This window comes from Muntiacus reevesi, chromosome 2, assembly GCF_963930625.1.
Source record: "Muntiacus reevesi chromosome 2, mMunRee1.1, whole genome shotgun sequence".
Taxonomy (NCBI): Eukaryota; Metazoa; Chordata; class Mammalia; order Artiodactyla; family Cervidae; genus Muntiacus; species Muntiacus reevesi.
Genome location: NC_089250.1, coordinates 50,357,387 through 50,373,826, shown reverse-complemented (window position 1 = coordinate 50,373,826; position 16,440 = coordinate 50,357,387). Strand labels below are relative to the sequence as shown.

The window sequence follows — 16,440 nt, the reverse complement described above, 5'->3', positions numbered from 1 at the left end:
TGAGTTTAAGCAAACTCAGAGAGCTGGTGAAGGGCAGGAAAGCCTGGCATGCTACAGTCCATGGGGTTGCAAAGAGTCAGACACGGTTGAGCGACTGAACTGAAGTCTCAGAGTAGCTAGACTTCTTTTAAGGCAGCTGGATTTCCCCAGAGTATGTGCTCTGAGCCACTTAGGAGGAAACTGAAAAACCTCCTATGACCTAGACTCAAATTATTTGCCCATCACTTCTATCATAGTCTATTGATTAAACAAATCACTAAGGCCACTCCAGATTCAAGGACTGGGGGATTAGTCCCCATCTTTCCACTGAAAGATTGTAAAAGAATTTGTAGCCATCTTTAATGCATCATACATGAAGTATAGTGGACTCTGACAACAGTATGGCTTCTTTCTCCTTAGAAAAAAAATATCAATACTTCCCTTCACAAGAAAATATTTTGTTTGTTTTTAAGGACAAGATAATTTAAGCATGTTTTAAGGCTAAGGAAAAAGAACTAGAGAAGGGAATAAATTAAGGAAGTAAGAAAAAGAATGTTGCAGCAAGGTTTGAGAGCTTTGAAGCGAAAATAGTCATACTGCTGTTGTATAGATGCAAGCCATTTCCTGTTAACCTCATGTGTTGGGAAAGTCATGTTTAACTTCTCACCCCGGGCTCAGTCTTGCTGTGGGGAGTGGTGGAATAGGCTGGTTCCATTTCTGGCCTGGAGGAACACTGCTTCCTAAAGCCAAGGCATGGCTGTATGTCAGCCTGACCCACGATAGGGCCACGTATTCCATTTTCCTGTCTCATCTGTACTTATCCCCATGTAGGACACTGTAGCAAAAACACAACGTACAAACCAGAATACCAGTGCTAGGACCTAGGCTGAGCATGGGTTTCACATAAGAATAGGAGGGATGTGTAGGTGGAGAGCGGGCTGTTGTACAGTTCAGCTTTACCAGGCTTCAGGGGGATGCAGAATGAGGAAGGTCAGGACCTGGATATATAAGGTACATCCTAGAATTTTAGAATTCTGTGCTCTATGAAGAGAAGCTTCAAAGTGTGCGAAGGCCTTTCTTTGTTTCCTAGGGACTGCAAGGTGCCCAAACTCTGAGACAGCTGTCGTGGGAATATCTGTCACAGCACAAGCCTCATGTCAGACAATGTTCTGGTTATCTGTTGATGAGTAACAAATCTTTCTAAAACTTGGAGGCTTAAAACAGAAGTCAGTGTATAATTTCTCAGGATTTTGGATAAGGCAAAGTAGGAAAGACTTGTCTCTGTTTTAGGTAATGAGGGAGCGCCCAAGTGGCTGGAACAAGGGCTTCTTTCTTCACTGACTTGGTCCCGCAGCTGGGATGGATCTACCAGATTTTTGTGCCTGGAATCTCAGTTCTTGGTGTTAATTGGGCTCCTGCTGCTGCTGCTAAGTCGCTTCAGTCGTGTCCAACTCTGTGCGACCCCATAGACGGCAGCCCACCAGGCATTCCAGTCCCTGGGATTCTCCAGGCAAGAATACTGGAGTGCATTGCCATTTCGTTCTACAAATTGGGCTCCTACTTTTCCTCCAAATGCTCTCTTTGTGGCACAGTGGAAAAGAAGCTGCAGGTCAGGACTATCAAGAGCTCAAAATCAGAATTGCTGCGTTGTTCTTAAGGCTGACCTGGAACATGCGCATCATCACTTCCCCTACTTTCTTCTTGGTTAAATCCAGTAACAGGTCCGTCCAGATTCCAGGGTTGGGGACCACACAAGGTTATACTGCCAGCAGGCATGTTTCATTGCGGATTACCAAAGTAACATACTACCTGACAAGAAGGACTTTAGGCGCAGACCTATGTGTTTAAAGTGGGCCAGGACGCGGAAACGGGGGCTCCAGTTCCTAATTTTATGCTGTCCTTTCGAGATGATTGGAGGGCAAACAGTGGGGAACAAGGTAACCCCAAACTTCCTCTACAGAATTAAAGGTGCGGGGTCTGGTTTGCTACTGAATCAGGCTGTATCAAGGAAAGCCTTGCTGTGTGCCTTCAGTTCTAGGCATTCATTGACCATAGGTTCGTAACACACGTGTTGCTTCGTTAACACTGTATTACAAAGGTCAAAGCAGAGGCTCGCAGCACTCTTAAGGTGCCGCAGCTAGTACCACATAACGACTCAGGCTCCTAGGCCCCTTCTGCCCCGCAGCGAAACTTGGGGTAGAGTGATGATTGGAGCCAGGGTCCCTGGACAGTAGCGCTCAACTCGGCCGGCTTGGCTTAAGAAGCGACTGGCTCCGAGAAACCAACGGGAAGAGGGTGCTTCAGACTGCTACCCAGGCGCGGCCGTGCGAAGCGAATGAATAGAACTAGAGCGCGAGAGCTCCTGGACACCAAGGTCGAGGGAGGCTGGGAGAAAAACTCTTTACGCCCTACACACATTACGTTACAAGTCCGCCTTTAGGGAAACGCGTTCCAGATGACGCTAGTCCGCCGGCCCCGCCCACGCACGCACGCACGCGCCGGCCCCGCCTCCCGCGCAGTTCTGGCCCCGCCCTCAGGATTGACCGCCTGAGCCACCGTCCGCACAGTCCCGCCCCGCACGGCCAGGCGAAGCTGAGCCGGCCGTGCGGTGTATGTGTGTGTGTGAGGGTATATGTGTTCACGGGACACCGTCTCAGCCCCGGGAAGATGGTGGCGGCGGCGACTGAGGCGAGGCTGAGGACCGTGGTGACACCAGCGCCCACAAGCAGGAACGGCAGGCGGTGTCGGGACTGGGACGCGTCTAGGGCTGGAAGGCCGGGGCTGCGGACCGGGCTGCGCCTCCCACGGCGGCGGCGGCGCCTGCTGCTGCTGCTGCTCCCGCCGCTGCTGCTACTTCCCTGGGCTGCTGAGGCCGCGGCGGCAGCGGCGGCGGTGTCGGGCTCAGCCGCAGCCGAGGCCAAGGAATGTGACCGGCCCTGTGTCAACGGCGGCCGCTGCAACCCTGGCACCGGCCAGTGTGTCTGCCCCGCCGGCTGGGTGGGCGAGCAATGCCAGCACTGCGGGGGCCGCTTCAGGTGAGTGGGAGATAGTATCGGAGGTCGAGGCTAAGGGGCGCTCAAAAGACGGCCCCAGGCCAGAGGCGGATGCCCCACAGAAATTGGGGAGAGGAGGGCTAACCCATCATGTTTCAGGACCACTTGCTTCCGGGAAGATCTTCGTCTCTGGCCTGGGGTCTTCGGTACTAGAAGTTGAAAAGGTGCTAGGAAGGGTGGGGGCAGCGCAAAGGGACGAAAGCTACGTGGGACGAAAGCTTACGATTCCGAAGAGTATCAAAGCCAATCTCTGAAACTGGGCCTCTTTCTGAAAAAACGAGGTAAAAGAAAAGGTGAGAGAGCCAGCCTACCTTAACACTTCTTTTGAACATCCCCTCGTTCTCCAGGGTCTGATGAGTTCCCGGACTTATTGGAGATGGTGGGGTACTCTGAAGACACAGAGCTCTTGGAGAGATTTGTCTGGAGATAGAAGGGAAACGGGTTGGACTGTGAGATATTAGAGATAGAAGAACCGGTGGTTACTGGCTAAAGGAAGTAAAGAAACTAGCTTTTGGACGCTCACTGGAGGAGGCCGATTGGAACAAGGTCTGTCGTGGAGAGGGCGTCGAAGGAGGTTCCTATTTGCCCTGGTTTCTGGAAAATGTGGAGTTGTGAGTTGGCCTGGTTCAGGGCAGTACCTCTTGGAGAGGTCATTCATTAATTAGTAGCAACTATTATTTGCTTTCCTTGTGCAAGGATTGCTGGATGATACAAATAGATTAGCCAGATTTTGGTCTGGTCCACAAGGAGTTTGGAATATAACTAGAGAAAAATCTGTTATATAGATAACCCTAATCATAAGGACTGCATGCCTTTGGCTGATATTTGCTGAACATTTTTGATGTCAAATGTGGAGGAGTGGGGAAATATGGAGAACAAGACAGACAGGGCCCCTGCTCTCATAGATCTCACATTCTAGAAGGGAGACACAGTTAAGAAGTAAACAGACAAAATAAAATAACAATTTTTTGGTAAACGCTGTCAAGAAAATAAGACAGGATAGAGAATTATAACCAGTTGGTAACTTTAGGAAAAGGCTCTCATTTGAAGTGACATTTGATCTGAGACCTGAATGAGGCAAAGGAGAACCTGTGGGAATTCAGGAGTGGAGAAGATGTGATTAGCTGAGGGAATGCAGGGATATTTTGAGGAGGAGATGACACTGATTTTGAACTTTTGAGGATAAGTAGAATTTGGAAATGTGGAACTGGAAAAAAAAAAAAAAAATTCCAGATGGAACGAAGGATACAAACAAAATTGTGGAGACCAGAAGTGAAATATTCTAGTGCCAAGGTATATAGAGGAGAAATGCGAGAGAGAAGTTTGGAACAGTAGAATTATAGGCTCATGTAATGTCATATCTTCAAGGGAACTTGGAGAACATTATGGAGATGAGCTCTTTGTTGTTTATGGAGAAAGCAAGTGATTTCAAAATAGATTTGTACAGTATCGCCAGCCTTGTACCTTTATTTAGGGTTCTGGGTAATATAATTCTGGCTCATGAACTACATTAATTTACAACAACTTGTTGAGGGCAACTCTGGATTATGTTATGAAATTATAGTTGTTAACAAGACAGACACAATCCAGCTCTATACAGCTTACATTCTAGTTTGCGAGTAGTAATCAATTTCTTATCATTTTTCTTAAAGCTATGGCAGTGAAGAGAAGGGTGCAAATGGAGGACTTGATTTAGTTTGGAAAAGTAAGGTTAGTGAGGCTTTTGAGTTGCAATCTGAAGGGTGAAATCCCACTACCTACATGGGAGGTGGTCCACTAATGGGCCGGTGTGTACAGAGGCTTGGAAATGAGAGGGATCATTTCAGGATGCATAGAAAGCCAGGTGGCTTGAGCAGAGAGAGCAAAGGGAAGCATGGCAAGACTGGAGGGATAAGCAGAAACCAGGCCACGTGGAGCCCTGTTGGTTGGATTGAGAGTTTTGACCTTTAGCCTGTGAGAAGTAGAATAGCATTGTTCATCTTGTTTTCATGACATTACAGTCATTACAGATTGGAATCAGAGCAGGAATGGCCTTTGAAGATGGGACCAAAGCGTTTTGAATTTGATCACATCCATGATCAAGTGAATGGATTGTTGGCTCAGAGGGGAATTTTTCAAGTTCTGAAAATTTAGGATGCCTTGGTAGGCAGTGGGGGCCCACAGGGTGGGGAGGGACATATGTTGCTAGATCAGTCTGTCTATAATGTTCGGAGAAAGTGGACTCATTTTAAGCATGGGAGATGATGGGCCACTAGATTGGAACCTTGGTGTGGGTCAGGTCAGGAGTAATGAGAACTTGAAATAAACTGTAGGAATGGAGGAAGGGATAGGTGCTAGGTGGTATTATAGAGGTGAATGACTGATCTTTCTTTGAATCTGGCTTGCTTTGGGGAAGAGAGGGGGATGGTGAGGGAACGAAAACTAGACCCTATCTTAGGTGATTGAGGGGATGGTGATATCATTAACAGACGCAGGGACACAGGTGGAACAGATTTGAGATGTTTAATTTTGCACACACTGAGATTGGAGTACTTTCAGGATTTCCACCTGTGGGACAGGTGAGTGTTAGCGTCATCTACATATAGAGAGAGCAGGTCCAAGTGTTCATGAGGATGGTCCAGAGGATTGGAAAAGAACCACTTTTTAGGGGGAACAGGCAGTCTTGATGCAGGTTGTCTCAGATGGTGTCATGTGAGAGTGAAGGGGCTTCCCAGGTTGTTGTGGATGCTCCATTTGAGCCAGTTCCAGCTAGTGTCAGTGCTCTTTTCTGGGCAAACAGTTAAGACCTTCATTCTGATAATTTCATTGTATTTTGTGGGCTTCTGAAATTTGCATTTTAAAAAATGAAAGTAAGAGAAACATGTCTATAGTCTTTAAAAAAACCCTTCCATTAAATTTTTAGTTGTAGGATTTTTTAGGGGAAGAGTGAAATGTTGGTTTTGATTATATGTTAGTTTGTATCTTTAACTTACAGACTTCTTTGTTATTAACCTAAGAGACATTAGAATGAATACCTTTCTGGTTTGGGTCAACATCAAGTTGGGTGTGTTTTTTAAGCCTTTTAGTTCGATAAATCCTGTGTTACAATTGCTCTAGTAAGATCTTTTTCATTAGTTGAAAGGAACATAGGATAATAATAAGATTAGATTCACTAAAGTTATCACTGAGTCCATACCACATGCCAGAGACCTGGCCAAACATTTTCATGTATATTGTACCATTTAATCTTCAGGATAACTCTGAGGGTGTTGTTTAAAATTTGGATTATTGTGTGGTTGTAATTAGAAAGTCAGTTCATTTTTTTTCCCAAATGTAAGATACTGTAGAAATGATTAATTACAGAGGATAAGGTTAATGGTGTCAGTTTAATAAAGATAACTATGAAATCTTTTGTGGCTGATTTCCAGAGCAGTGCCACTTCCATTCATTTTTGTGTGATTCAGTAATCATGTTTTTCTACTTGTGATATCACTATCAAAGTTTTTCTTTAGAGGATAAATATATCCCATTGTTAGAAAGTAAACATGTTAAGCTCATTTATGAAGTTAATATGCACTTAATTCTTTTAAGTTCCTGCTATACAACTTTTGGGCAGGTGGAATACAATAACCTACTGAGAACCTTATGTGGTGGTTTAGGCGCTAAGTCACATCCAACTCTTGCGACCCCATGGACTATATAGCCTTCCAGACTCCTCTGTCTACGGGATTCTCCGGGCAAGAATACTGGAGTGGGTTGCTGTTTCCTTCTCCAACACTTTGAGAAACAAAGAGGGAAAATAGGTTTGTTACAACAGGAAAGCTAGCATAAAAAAAAATTAAATTCATTGAGTTCTATCTGAGGATATGCATATATACTGGTCTGAGGATATGCATATACTTTTGTAACTAGTGAAGTGAAAATTCTAGAAAATAAAATATGGTAAAAAAAAAAGAAGGTAAAATAAATACTTATCTTGTTTATGGTAATTACTAAGAGGAAGTAATCTGAAGCCCTAAATTTATGTTTATGAATTTTCCCAGTAGAATATAAGCTCATGAGGGCAGAGATTTTTTATCTCTTTTGCTCACGGTTATATTCCCAGAGCCTAGAGCAGTGCCTGAGACATAGTGCTCAGTAGCTATTGTTGAGTGAAAGAATGAAATTCTGCTGTGTATATGTATTTCAAGTCATATGTATTATGACTTTTAGAAATGTACCTGAATGACTGCCATGTTTGTCTTTCTGTCCTTTTATTTTTCCTAAATTTCATTGTCTTATTTTCCACTGTTTGCTGGGCATCTTTATTGGGATATTGTGCTGTTACCTTGTATTGAGCCATACAATACAAGGCTCAATACAAAAGACCAAACTTGTTATCATTAAAAAAAAAAAAGTGTTTTCCTTTGTACTTCTTATTTCAGTAGCAAATCCTAGTTTAGATAACCAAAGATCAAAACTTAGGAGTAGTCTTTTGCTCTTTCTGTTTATTCTCCCTACTTTAAAGTCTTAGAAATGTGTTCCTTTCTGTTCTTTCCGCTGCCACCCTAGTGTACCTGGCCCTTCGCCTCCTTGCTGACCTACCTCTGTTGCGCTCTGGTTGGTTTCTTGCACCTCCGGAATCATTCTACCCTGTGTCATATAATCCCCTGAGAACTTACATTGCTGTCTTGCTCAGAAATGTTTTTCTTTTTCTTTTTTTAACTCCATTATCTGTAAAGTGACCCTCAACAGAAGGCCCTCAAATGCTTTACATATAACCTCTCTTCCCTAACCCAACTTTTCTACTTTGTAATATTTTTTCTGCATATTTGCTAAATTCAGCACCCCTCTTCATCCCTACCCCCACATTCTTTCTTTTCTTCTTTATTATCTAGATTCTACCCCAAGGCCCATCTTCAGTTCTCTATAATCTAGAATAGCCAATTCTCTGAAATCATGCTTGTTACCTTTTGAGATGAGCCATCAGCCTGTTCAGTTCATAAGTAGCTTCTGATTGATTACTATACGTTAGATACTGTGCCCTGACTTGAGGCTGTGAAGGTGGGTTAGAATCAAGCCTTGCTTTCCCCTTGAACAGCTCATAATTCTGAAGGGTTGATTGTTAGCTATGTGCACAGGCTATTACACTTTAATAATATAAACTGGGCAATATGTGGTACTGGACTATTGTGTGGTGGAGAGACTAACTGTGCTGTGGGTGCTGGTGGAAAGTGTCACAGAGAAGAGAACATTTGGGCAGATCTGAGAAGTTTCGTGTAAACAGACAATCTGGGGGAGGACACTCCAGAAGGAGCAAAGAGTTTGTGCAAAGTCAGAGAATCATGAACTATTCTTACTTGTGTTAGTTTTCTAAAGTTGTGGTACAGAGTACTATAAACTGGGTGACTTAAAACATCGGAAATTTAATCTCTCCCAGTTCTGGAGTTCAGAAGCCTGAAATCAGGTGTTGATAGGGTGATGCTGTCTCTTAAGGTTGCAAGGGAGAATTTGTTCTGTGCTTTTCTCTTAGCTTCTGAAATTGCCAGCAATGCTTGGCATTCCTTGGCTTGTAGACGAGTCTCTTCAGTTTCTGCTTCCATCACTTCCTTCTCACATGGCACTCTCCCTGTAGGTCTCTCCTCTTCTTGTAAGGACACCAGTCATATTAGATGTATGAATATGACATTCTCTTAAGTAAATCTGCAAAGGCCCTGTTTCCAGATAAGGTCACGTTCACAAGTCTGGTGTGGTTAGGACTTCAACATATCGTTTGCAGTGGCATAGTTCAACTCACAACACTTAGAGAACTCAACATAAATAGGTGTCACCAGAGCATAATTTGTAAGAGATACAATGGAAGGGTGTGAGACTGAAAGGTGTAATTGGTTTTCCCTTCTCAGTCACCTCCAGCTTCAAGGTGCATCCTTGACCTAGGCTAAGCCATCAGAGCATGCTAGTCTCTGACTTTGGTGATTGTTTTGAAGTAGGCATGTGACCTAAGGTGACTCAGCTAGAGTGAATCTCAGGACTTTTGCTGGAGACCTCTCTTCTGTGGGCATTTATGAAGGAGATGTGTTGCTGTCTTCCGTTTGTGTGATGAGGAGGTAGGGCCTAGAACTATTATAGCCAGCATTGCTATTGTGATTGGAGCCTACTTGAGGTCAGAGCAATTCCTAGAAGAGAGAAGATGGTAGAACAATGGAGCTGGAGACCTGATGATATTCTGAATCTCTGGGTAAGTCCTTGACTGAAGCTGTACTTTTTGGTTTTATGAGGTACTACAGGCCACGTTTTTTTTTTAAGTCCGATTTATATTTCCTATCCCTTACAATATAGAACAATCCCTAATATACAGAGGGACATAAGCCAGATCATTAAAGTATTTTTTTTTAATTAATTGTTTATTTTTGACTGTGCTGGGTCTTCGTTGTGGTGCATGGGTTCTTTGTTGCTGCCTGTGGGCCTTCTCCAGTTGTGGTGAGCAGGGGCTACTTTCAGATTGCGGTGCACAAACTTCTCATTGTGATGGTTTCTCTTGTGGATCTAGAGTTCATGGGCTTCAGTAGTTGCAGCATGTGGGCTCAGGAGTTGCAGCGTTTGAGCTCTGGAATGCAGGCTTAGTAGTTGTGGTTCACGGGCTTTGTTGACCTGTGGCATGTGGGATCTTAGTTCCTTGACCAGGGACTGCCCCGTGTGTCTTTCATATGGGCAGGCAGATTCTTAACCACTGGACCACCAGGGAAGTCCTCATTGAAGGCTTTATATTCCACACAAAGGAGTTTGGGCTTTATCCTCTTGTTTTGTATATTCTGTTCTATTCCAAGCTGTGCTGTGCACCTTGCAATATCTTAATTCCCTGATCAGGGATCAAATCCTTACTATTGGCAGTGAAAGTGAGGAGTCCTAACCACTGGACCACCACTGATATTCCCTGTTTTTGTTTTTTAATTGAAATATAGTTTATGTACAATATTACATTAGTATCATGATCTCTATGATAGGTCTAGTAACTGTTCCCATACAAAATTACTACAATATTATTGACCACATTCCTATGCTGTTTATTATATGCATGCTTGCTCCATTGCTTAGAATGTCTGACTCTTTGAGACCCTATGGATTGCAGCCCACCAGTCTTCTCTGTCCAAGGAGTTTTCCAGGAAGGAATACCTGAGTGGGTTGCCTTTTCCTCCTCTAGGGAATCTTCCCAACCCAGCGATCAAACCCATATCTCCTGCATCTTCCCTGCATTGGTAGGTGGATTTTTTACCACTGAAACACCTGGGAAGCCCCATAAATTGCATACCCGTGGCTTATTTATTTTATAACTAGGTGTTTGTAACTTTAAATTCCCTTCATCTGTTTCACCCCTACCTGGGCCTTATCCTCTTGAACTTGATAACATGGTCTCAATTACTGACTTTTTAATACTGAGTCTTGCAATGTTCTAATCATGTTGGGCACTTGATGCAAACCCTAAGTTACCACAGGCAGTGCTTTTGACTTGTTTCTTTGATTCTACATAACTGGAATTGCCAACTTCCAGCTTGGGATCAGGCTGTTCTCACTGTCCTATACTTCAGCTTTTTTTTTTTTTTTTTTTTTTTTATCTAGTTTCACATTCAAAGGCTCATTAATTGTCACTCTATTTGTGAATTGTATTGGATACACTTTCTGTCAGAATTCTATTTTGACAGCTGTCCAACTCAGGCAAACTTGAGAGAAAAAGATAGGAGAGATTTATTGGTTTATATGACAGAAAAGTCCAGGGAATATTGTTGGCTTCATATGCAGCTAAATCCAGGCAACCTGTTAGTCTCTCTCCTTGCCTCTTTACTGGCCTCACTTGCAGGCAGGCTTTTCTTCAGGTGATGTCTCCAAAAGCTAAATAAAACTAGAAAAGAGTAGTTCTTCCTTAAGAGCGTGTAACAGATAAGGAGGGGTGAGAGTCTCACTTGTACTTTACTGAAGCAGTCACCGTGGCTCAGGTCCTGTGAATGTTCTGACCAATCAGACCTGAGTTGAGTACCTCTTGGAGATGGGGGTTGAGGTCCAACTCCATTAAATGGCATGGACTGAGAAGGGAAAAGAGAAAAGAAAGCCCACATAATGTCATCAGAAAATGGGTCCAGTAGTGGGCAGGTGAGGACAGTGATGCCCCTGCAAATTTGTAGAACCTGCTATTTGGTGAATACTCAGTAAGTGTTGATGATGAAAGTTGAGAATGGTCTGGGAAGTATTGTGTCATGTAATGAGATGCTGGTCCCCAATTTTTATCAGAAATGCATAGTGGCCCACTATGTGGAATGTTGAGGTTACTGCAGTTAGAACTGTCCTGTATTGATTAAGTGTAGTAGAGCCAAGTCATTGAATGGCAGTTATTAGTTTCTTGATTTTGTGACAAGGAAAACAGATAGGATTGTGGGAGGAGGCAACAAAATATGTGCTTATGTTATGTGAAGTTTTTATTTTGGGTGAAAACTTTTATGTATGTAAAATACTTACATAATAGACCTTTAAAATTTTTGGCTGATTCCTGGAAGAGTTTTTTTAGATGAATAGGTAAAAATATGTTCATTGAGTAAAATGAAAAATTTAGCATGAATGTCTTAATATAATTGCCTGAGTTATGACAGGGGCTTTCCAGGTGGCTCAGTGGTAAAGAATCCGCCTGCCAATGCAGAAGATACAGGAGATGCAGGCTTGATCCCTAGGTTAGGAAGATCCCCTGGAGAAATAGCAACCTACTGTAGTGTTCTTGCCTGGAAAGTCCCATGGACAGAGGAGCCAGGTGGGCTGCAGTCCAGTGGGTCGAAAACAGTTGGAAATGACTTAGTGACTGAGCACACACACAAATTATGACATGTTTGAAAGCAGGTATCTGACATTTACACTTTACCTCTGTGAAAGGTTCCCAAGATAAGCAAATGCATTTTATTTACTACAGTGTAGAAGACAGATAAATATAAAGGAAAAAAGCAGACTGTGTTTATGATCAAAATAGTTTTTACTAATTTTGACTAACTTATTTAATAAATTTGTAGCATGGTTGAAGAGAAATCATTGAGTTTTCTCTTTAAATACAATCTTGTTTCTAAAACTAAAATGAAATTGTGGTTGTACTTTCCAAAATAATTGTGTCTAGAAATTCATCAGCCACTGACCTAATATGAAGTTTGTTTCTCATTTATATTCTTTACCATTTTCTGTGATTTCCCAGATATATTTTGGCATAAGTGACTCCTATTCATATACTATATACTAATCTAATCGTTTGTTAATTTCTTCCTTCTATTTTTTCCTTTTCTCCCTGTACTTTTAATTTTTTTGTTTTTATTTATTTATTTATTTGTTTGTTTGTTTGTTTTGTTTTCCTCCCTGTACTTTTAGAATGGCCCTTTGTTATTAGCCTGATGTTTTCTAATTTTTCCCCCTCAGAGTGACTTTCTTTTGTCTTGCTTTTTTCTTTTTCCTCATTTTATTAGTGTCATATACTTTTTAAAAAATTTTTATTTTATTTTTTTTCCCAATTATTTTTATTAGTTGGAGGCTAATTACTTTACAATATTATAGTGGTTTTTGCCATACATTGTATTAGTGTCATATACTTTTAACTGCCTTTTTTTAAACATGTGAGTCTCTGGTTTGATTTTATCCTTTTGGTTTTTATTCCTTAAGCTTTTTGTTTTTTTTTAGGTACATTTTGAGTGAACCTTAATTCAGGCTATTTATTTACATTTTTACATGTTTTACAGGTTATATACTTACATGTTTATTCTCTGTCTTATAGAAGTTAATTTTAGTTCTGGCTGAATTGCCTCTTTATTTTTTAGAATTTGACATTAACAGTGTACAGTTATTAAGTTGAGTGAATTTTCCAATGAATTCCTCTTGGTCCTTTTTGTATTCTAATGAAGAATTTTCTAATTTGTTTACTAATAAGTCTGTAAGCATTAGAGGCTGAAATTGTGTCAGGTACTGTTAAAGGACACAAAAGTCCTCTCTGGACCAGGGTTTCCTATAGTTTCTGATTCACAGATCCTTTCACAAAAATGTATAATCTTGTAGAATATCTTAATTACACATTAAAAAAATGTATCCTGTTTTTGACAAGATGATTTTAAATGGAGTTAAAAGTAATTTCCTATTAAAGGTTATAACATACATTTTGAACACAGCTTGTAATGATATTCACAATATAAAAAGAAAAATTTGACTTTCCCCTCTTTAACATGTGGGTACATGTTGTTTAATGTATTTTTAGTTCATTGAGTAAGGAAAAACATTATTTATAGATGAATAAAAAGTGACATTTAATTTAGGGATCACATGTATATTAAAATAGATATTGTATTTGGCTCTGCTTTATGCTTCAGGAATATACAACTTCCCTGTCCTTATGTTTGTTATTCGTGCACTTGTGCTTTAAAATTATTTTTTAGAATTTTTTTTTGTATTATTTCTAAGTGATAAAAATGATAGTGTTTTTTAGCTGTTTGTAAGCATTGCTTTACAAATAGCATGCTTCCTGTGTGGATGGTTTTTCCAAATTTAATGAAAAGGCCAAACTGGTGGTAATTGTCACTTAATTTTCCCCTTTCACGTTGGTTTTTCAAATTTTAGAGACATCTTGCAAAGTTTCACAAGGATTTTGATCAGAAGGTTTAGCAATATCTTGAGGCAAATTTGCAGAATTAGATCATTTCATGCCCTTCCCTAACATATGTTTAAACATCACGTGGCAGGGGTTAGTAGTCAGCTGCCTGTTGCTCTGGCTAAGCTGTGAGAAAATCACCAAGAGGAAAGAATGAAAGCAAACCCAAATGAAAGTCCATTGGGTTGATTAGTTGGGGTCGTCATACCCTGGTAAGCTAAGGAAGAGCTTAGTGTGGACCTTGGAATGCCGGGTCAGTGCAAGTTCGGAATGCTGCTTGTGCACACACTAAGATGTTTTCCCAAGGTGTATACAAGTCTATGACCTCCAGCTAGGTGATAGCCCTTAGAAGAGAATAACAAAGATAGGTTAATCAATAAAATGGGAGACGTGACCAGGGCACAGGAGTCTGACTTCATCGTAGCACAACAGATACTTTTTGCTTGCCAAGAAACTAAATAAAGGTGATGTGGCTCCAAGGAACAGGGCTCTTCATCCAAGAGGTGTTGAGTCCCTGGTCCCATCTTTAAAACTTTAACTCTGTCTCTGGTTTCTTTTTCCCAAACTGTGTGTTGATCACTTTCAATCCCTACCTGCTGCACTAGCCGCGGCATCATGTTTTATGTGTCTCTTGTTGTTCAATTGCCCAGTCGTGTCTGACTTTGCGACCCCATGGACTGCAGCATGCCAGGCCTCCCTTTCCCTTGCCATCTCCCAGAGTTTGTCCAAGTTCATGTCCATTGCATCAGTGACGCCATCCAGCCACCTCATCCTCTGATGCCCTCTTCTCCTTCTGCCCTCAATCTTTCCTAACATCAGGAACTTTTCCAATGAGTTGACTGTTCACATCAGGTGACCAAAATACTGTAGCTTCAGAATCAGTCCTTCCAGTGAGTATTCAGGGTTGATTTCCCTTGAGATTAACTGGTTTGATCTCCTTGCTGGCCAAGGGACTCTCGGGAGTCTTCTCCAGCACCAGTTTGAAGGCATCAGTTCTTTGGCTCTCTGCCTTCCTTTTGGTCCAGCCTATGGAAGAGATAAAAAGAAAAATAAAATGAGCATCTGTGTGCCTGCAACCTAGCTTTTCTGAATTTTCTTCATATTAATATTATTATTACTATATAATAATAAATGTTATATGATATAAAATATTATAGATATCACCAGGGTTACTATATTACTCCTCCCTAATTCTGTTTACCTTGACTCTCCCCAGAGGTAACTAGTGTGGTGAAGTTGATGTTTTTCTCTTGCATGTTTCTTTTTCACTACAGATGCACAAATACACATGTATATATACACGCACGCACACAGTGTCTTGTTTCCAAAAATAAAATCATGTTTTCAGACTTTATAAAGTAGTCATTCTATAAACTTCTCCCCACCCAACCTAGTTTTTCTATGCTTTTGAGATGTTTGTACCTTTTACCTGTTATGAATAATGTTGCTGTGAACATTCATATATTAAGTCTTTGGTTGATATATGGGTATGTCTAGTAGGTGTTTTCCTAGCAGTGGAATTGCTGGGTCATATGGTAGCTTGATGTTTACTTTTTGAGGAAGTGCCAGGCTTTTTCATAGTAATTGTAACAGTTAACGTTTCTAATTGCACTGTATGAAAGCTGCATTTTCTCCACATTCTCATCAATACTTATTTTCTGAGGTTTTATTCATACATTCATTCACTCATTTATTTGTTTACTGTTATTTGTATAAATGAGTGAATGATCATCTTAGTGAGTATAACTGATATCTCATTATGGTTTTGATGTGTATTTCCCTAATGAGTGTTGGTTTTTAGTATCTTTTTCATGTGCCTCTGTGACCATTGGTATATCTACTTTGGAAAAATGTCCACTCTAGTACATTGCCTTTTAAACTATTTGTCTTTTTATTGTTGAGGTTTAAGAGTTCTTTATATGTGCTGGATATTAGACCCTTGTCAGATACATGATTTGCAAATAGTTTCCTCTCATTTTGTTTCTTGTTTTTCTTAAGAACAACCTTGATAATGCTTTTTGATATACAGAAATTTTAAATTTTAATGAAGTCTAATTTATTTTTTTCTGTTAATCATCTTTGTTTATTTTTCTCCTGTGCTATACAGTAGATTCTCATTAGCTATCAGTTTTATACATAGTAGCGTATATATTGTCAATCCTAGTCTCCTGATTCTCCCCACCCCGCCGCCTCTTTGGTATCCATGCATTTGTTCTCTATATCTGTGTCTCTGTTTCTGTTTTGCAAATGAGACCATCTGTACCATTTTTTCTAGATTCCACATATATGCATTAGTATGTGGTATTTATTTTTCTCTTTCTGACTTGCTTTGTTCTTTGTTGCAGTCTCTAGGTCAGACCCATGGGCTATACAGCATGGCACCCTTAGAATTCATGGAATTCTCCAGGCCAGAATACTGGAGTGGGTAACCTTTCCCTTCTCCAGGGGATCTTCCCAACCCAGGGATCTAACCCAGCTCTCCCGCATTGCGGGCAGATTCTTTACCAACTGCACTGCAAGAGAAGCCCAAGAATACTGGAGTGGGTAGCCTATCCCTTTTCCAGCACATCTTCCCAACCCAGGAATTGAACTGGGGTCTCCTGCATTGCAGGCGGATTCTTTACCAACTGAGCTATCAGGGAAGCCCTTAGGTCAATCCACACCTCTGCAAATGACCCAATTTAATTCTTTATTATGGCTGGGTAATATTCCATTGAAGAGTACCACATCATCTTTATCTGTTTCTCTGTTGATGGACATTTAGGTTGCTTCCATATCCTGGCTATTGTAAAC

General features: G+C 41.2%; 1 protein-coding gene across 2 annotated transcripts in view; it reads left to right on the top strand.

Moving 5' to 3' along the window:
• Positions 1 to 2,548: 2,548 nt before the first annotated feature.
• Positions 2,549 to 16,440, top strand: part of ATRN (attractin) — a 183,377-nt gene continuing 169,485 nt past the window's right edge. For both annotated transcript variants that reach the window (XM_065921519.1, XM_065921520.1), the window contains exon 1: positions 2,549 to 3,014. In XM_065921519.1, coding sequence (XP_065777591.1) covers positions 2,647 to 3,014 — 368 coding nt within the window. In that variant the 5' untranslated portion in view covers positions 2,549 to 2,646. The remainder of the gene's footprint in view (positions 3,015 to 16,440) is intronic.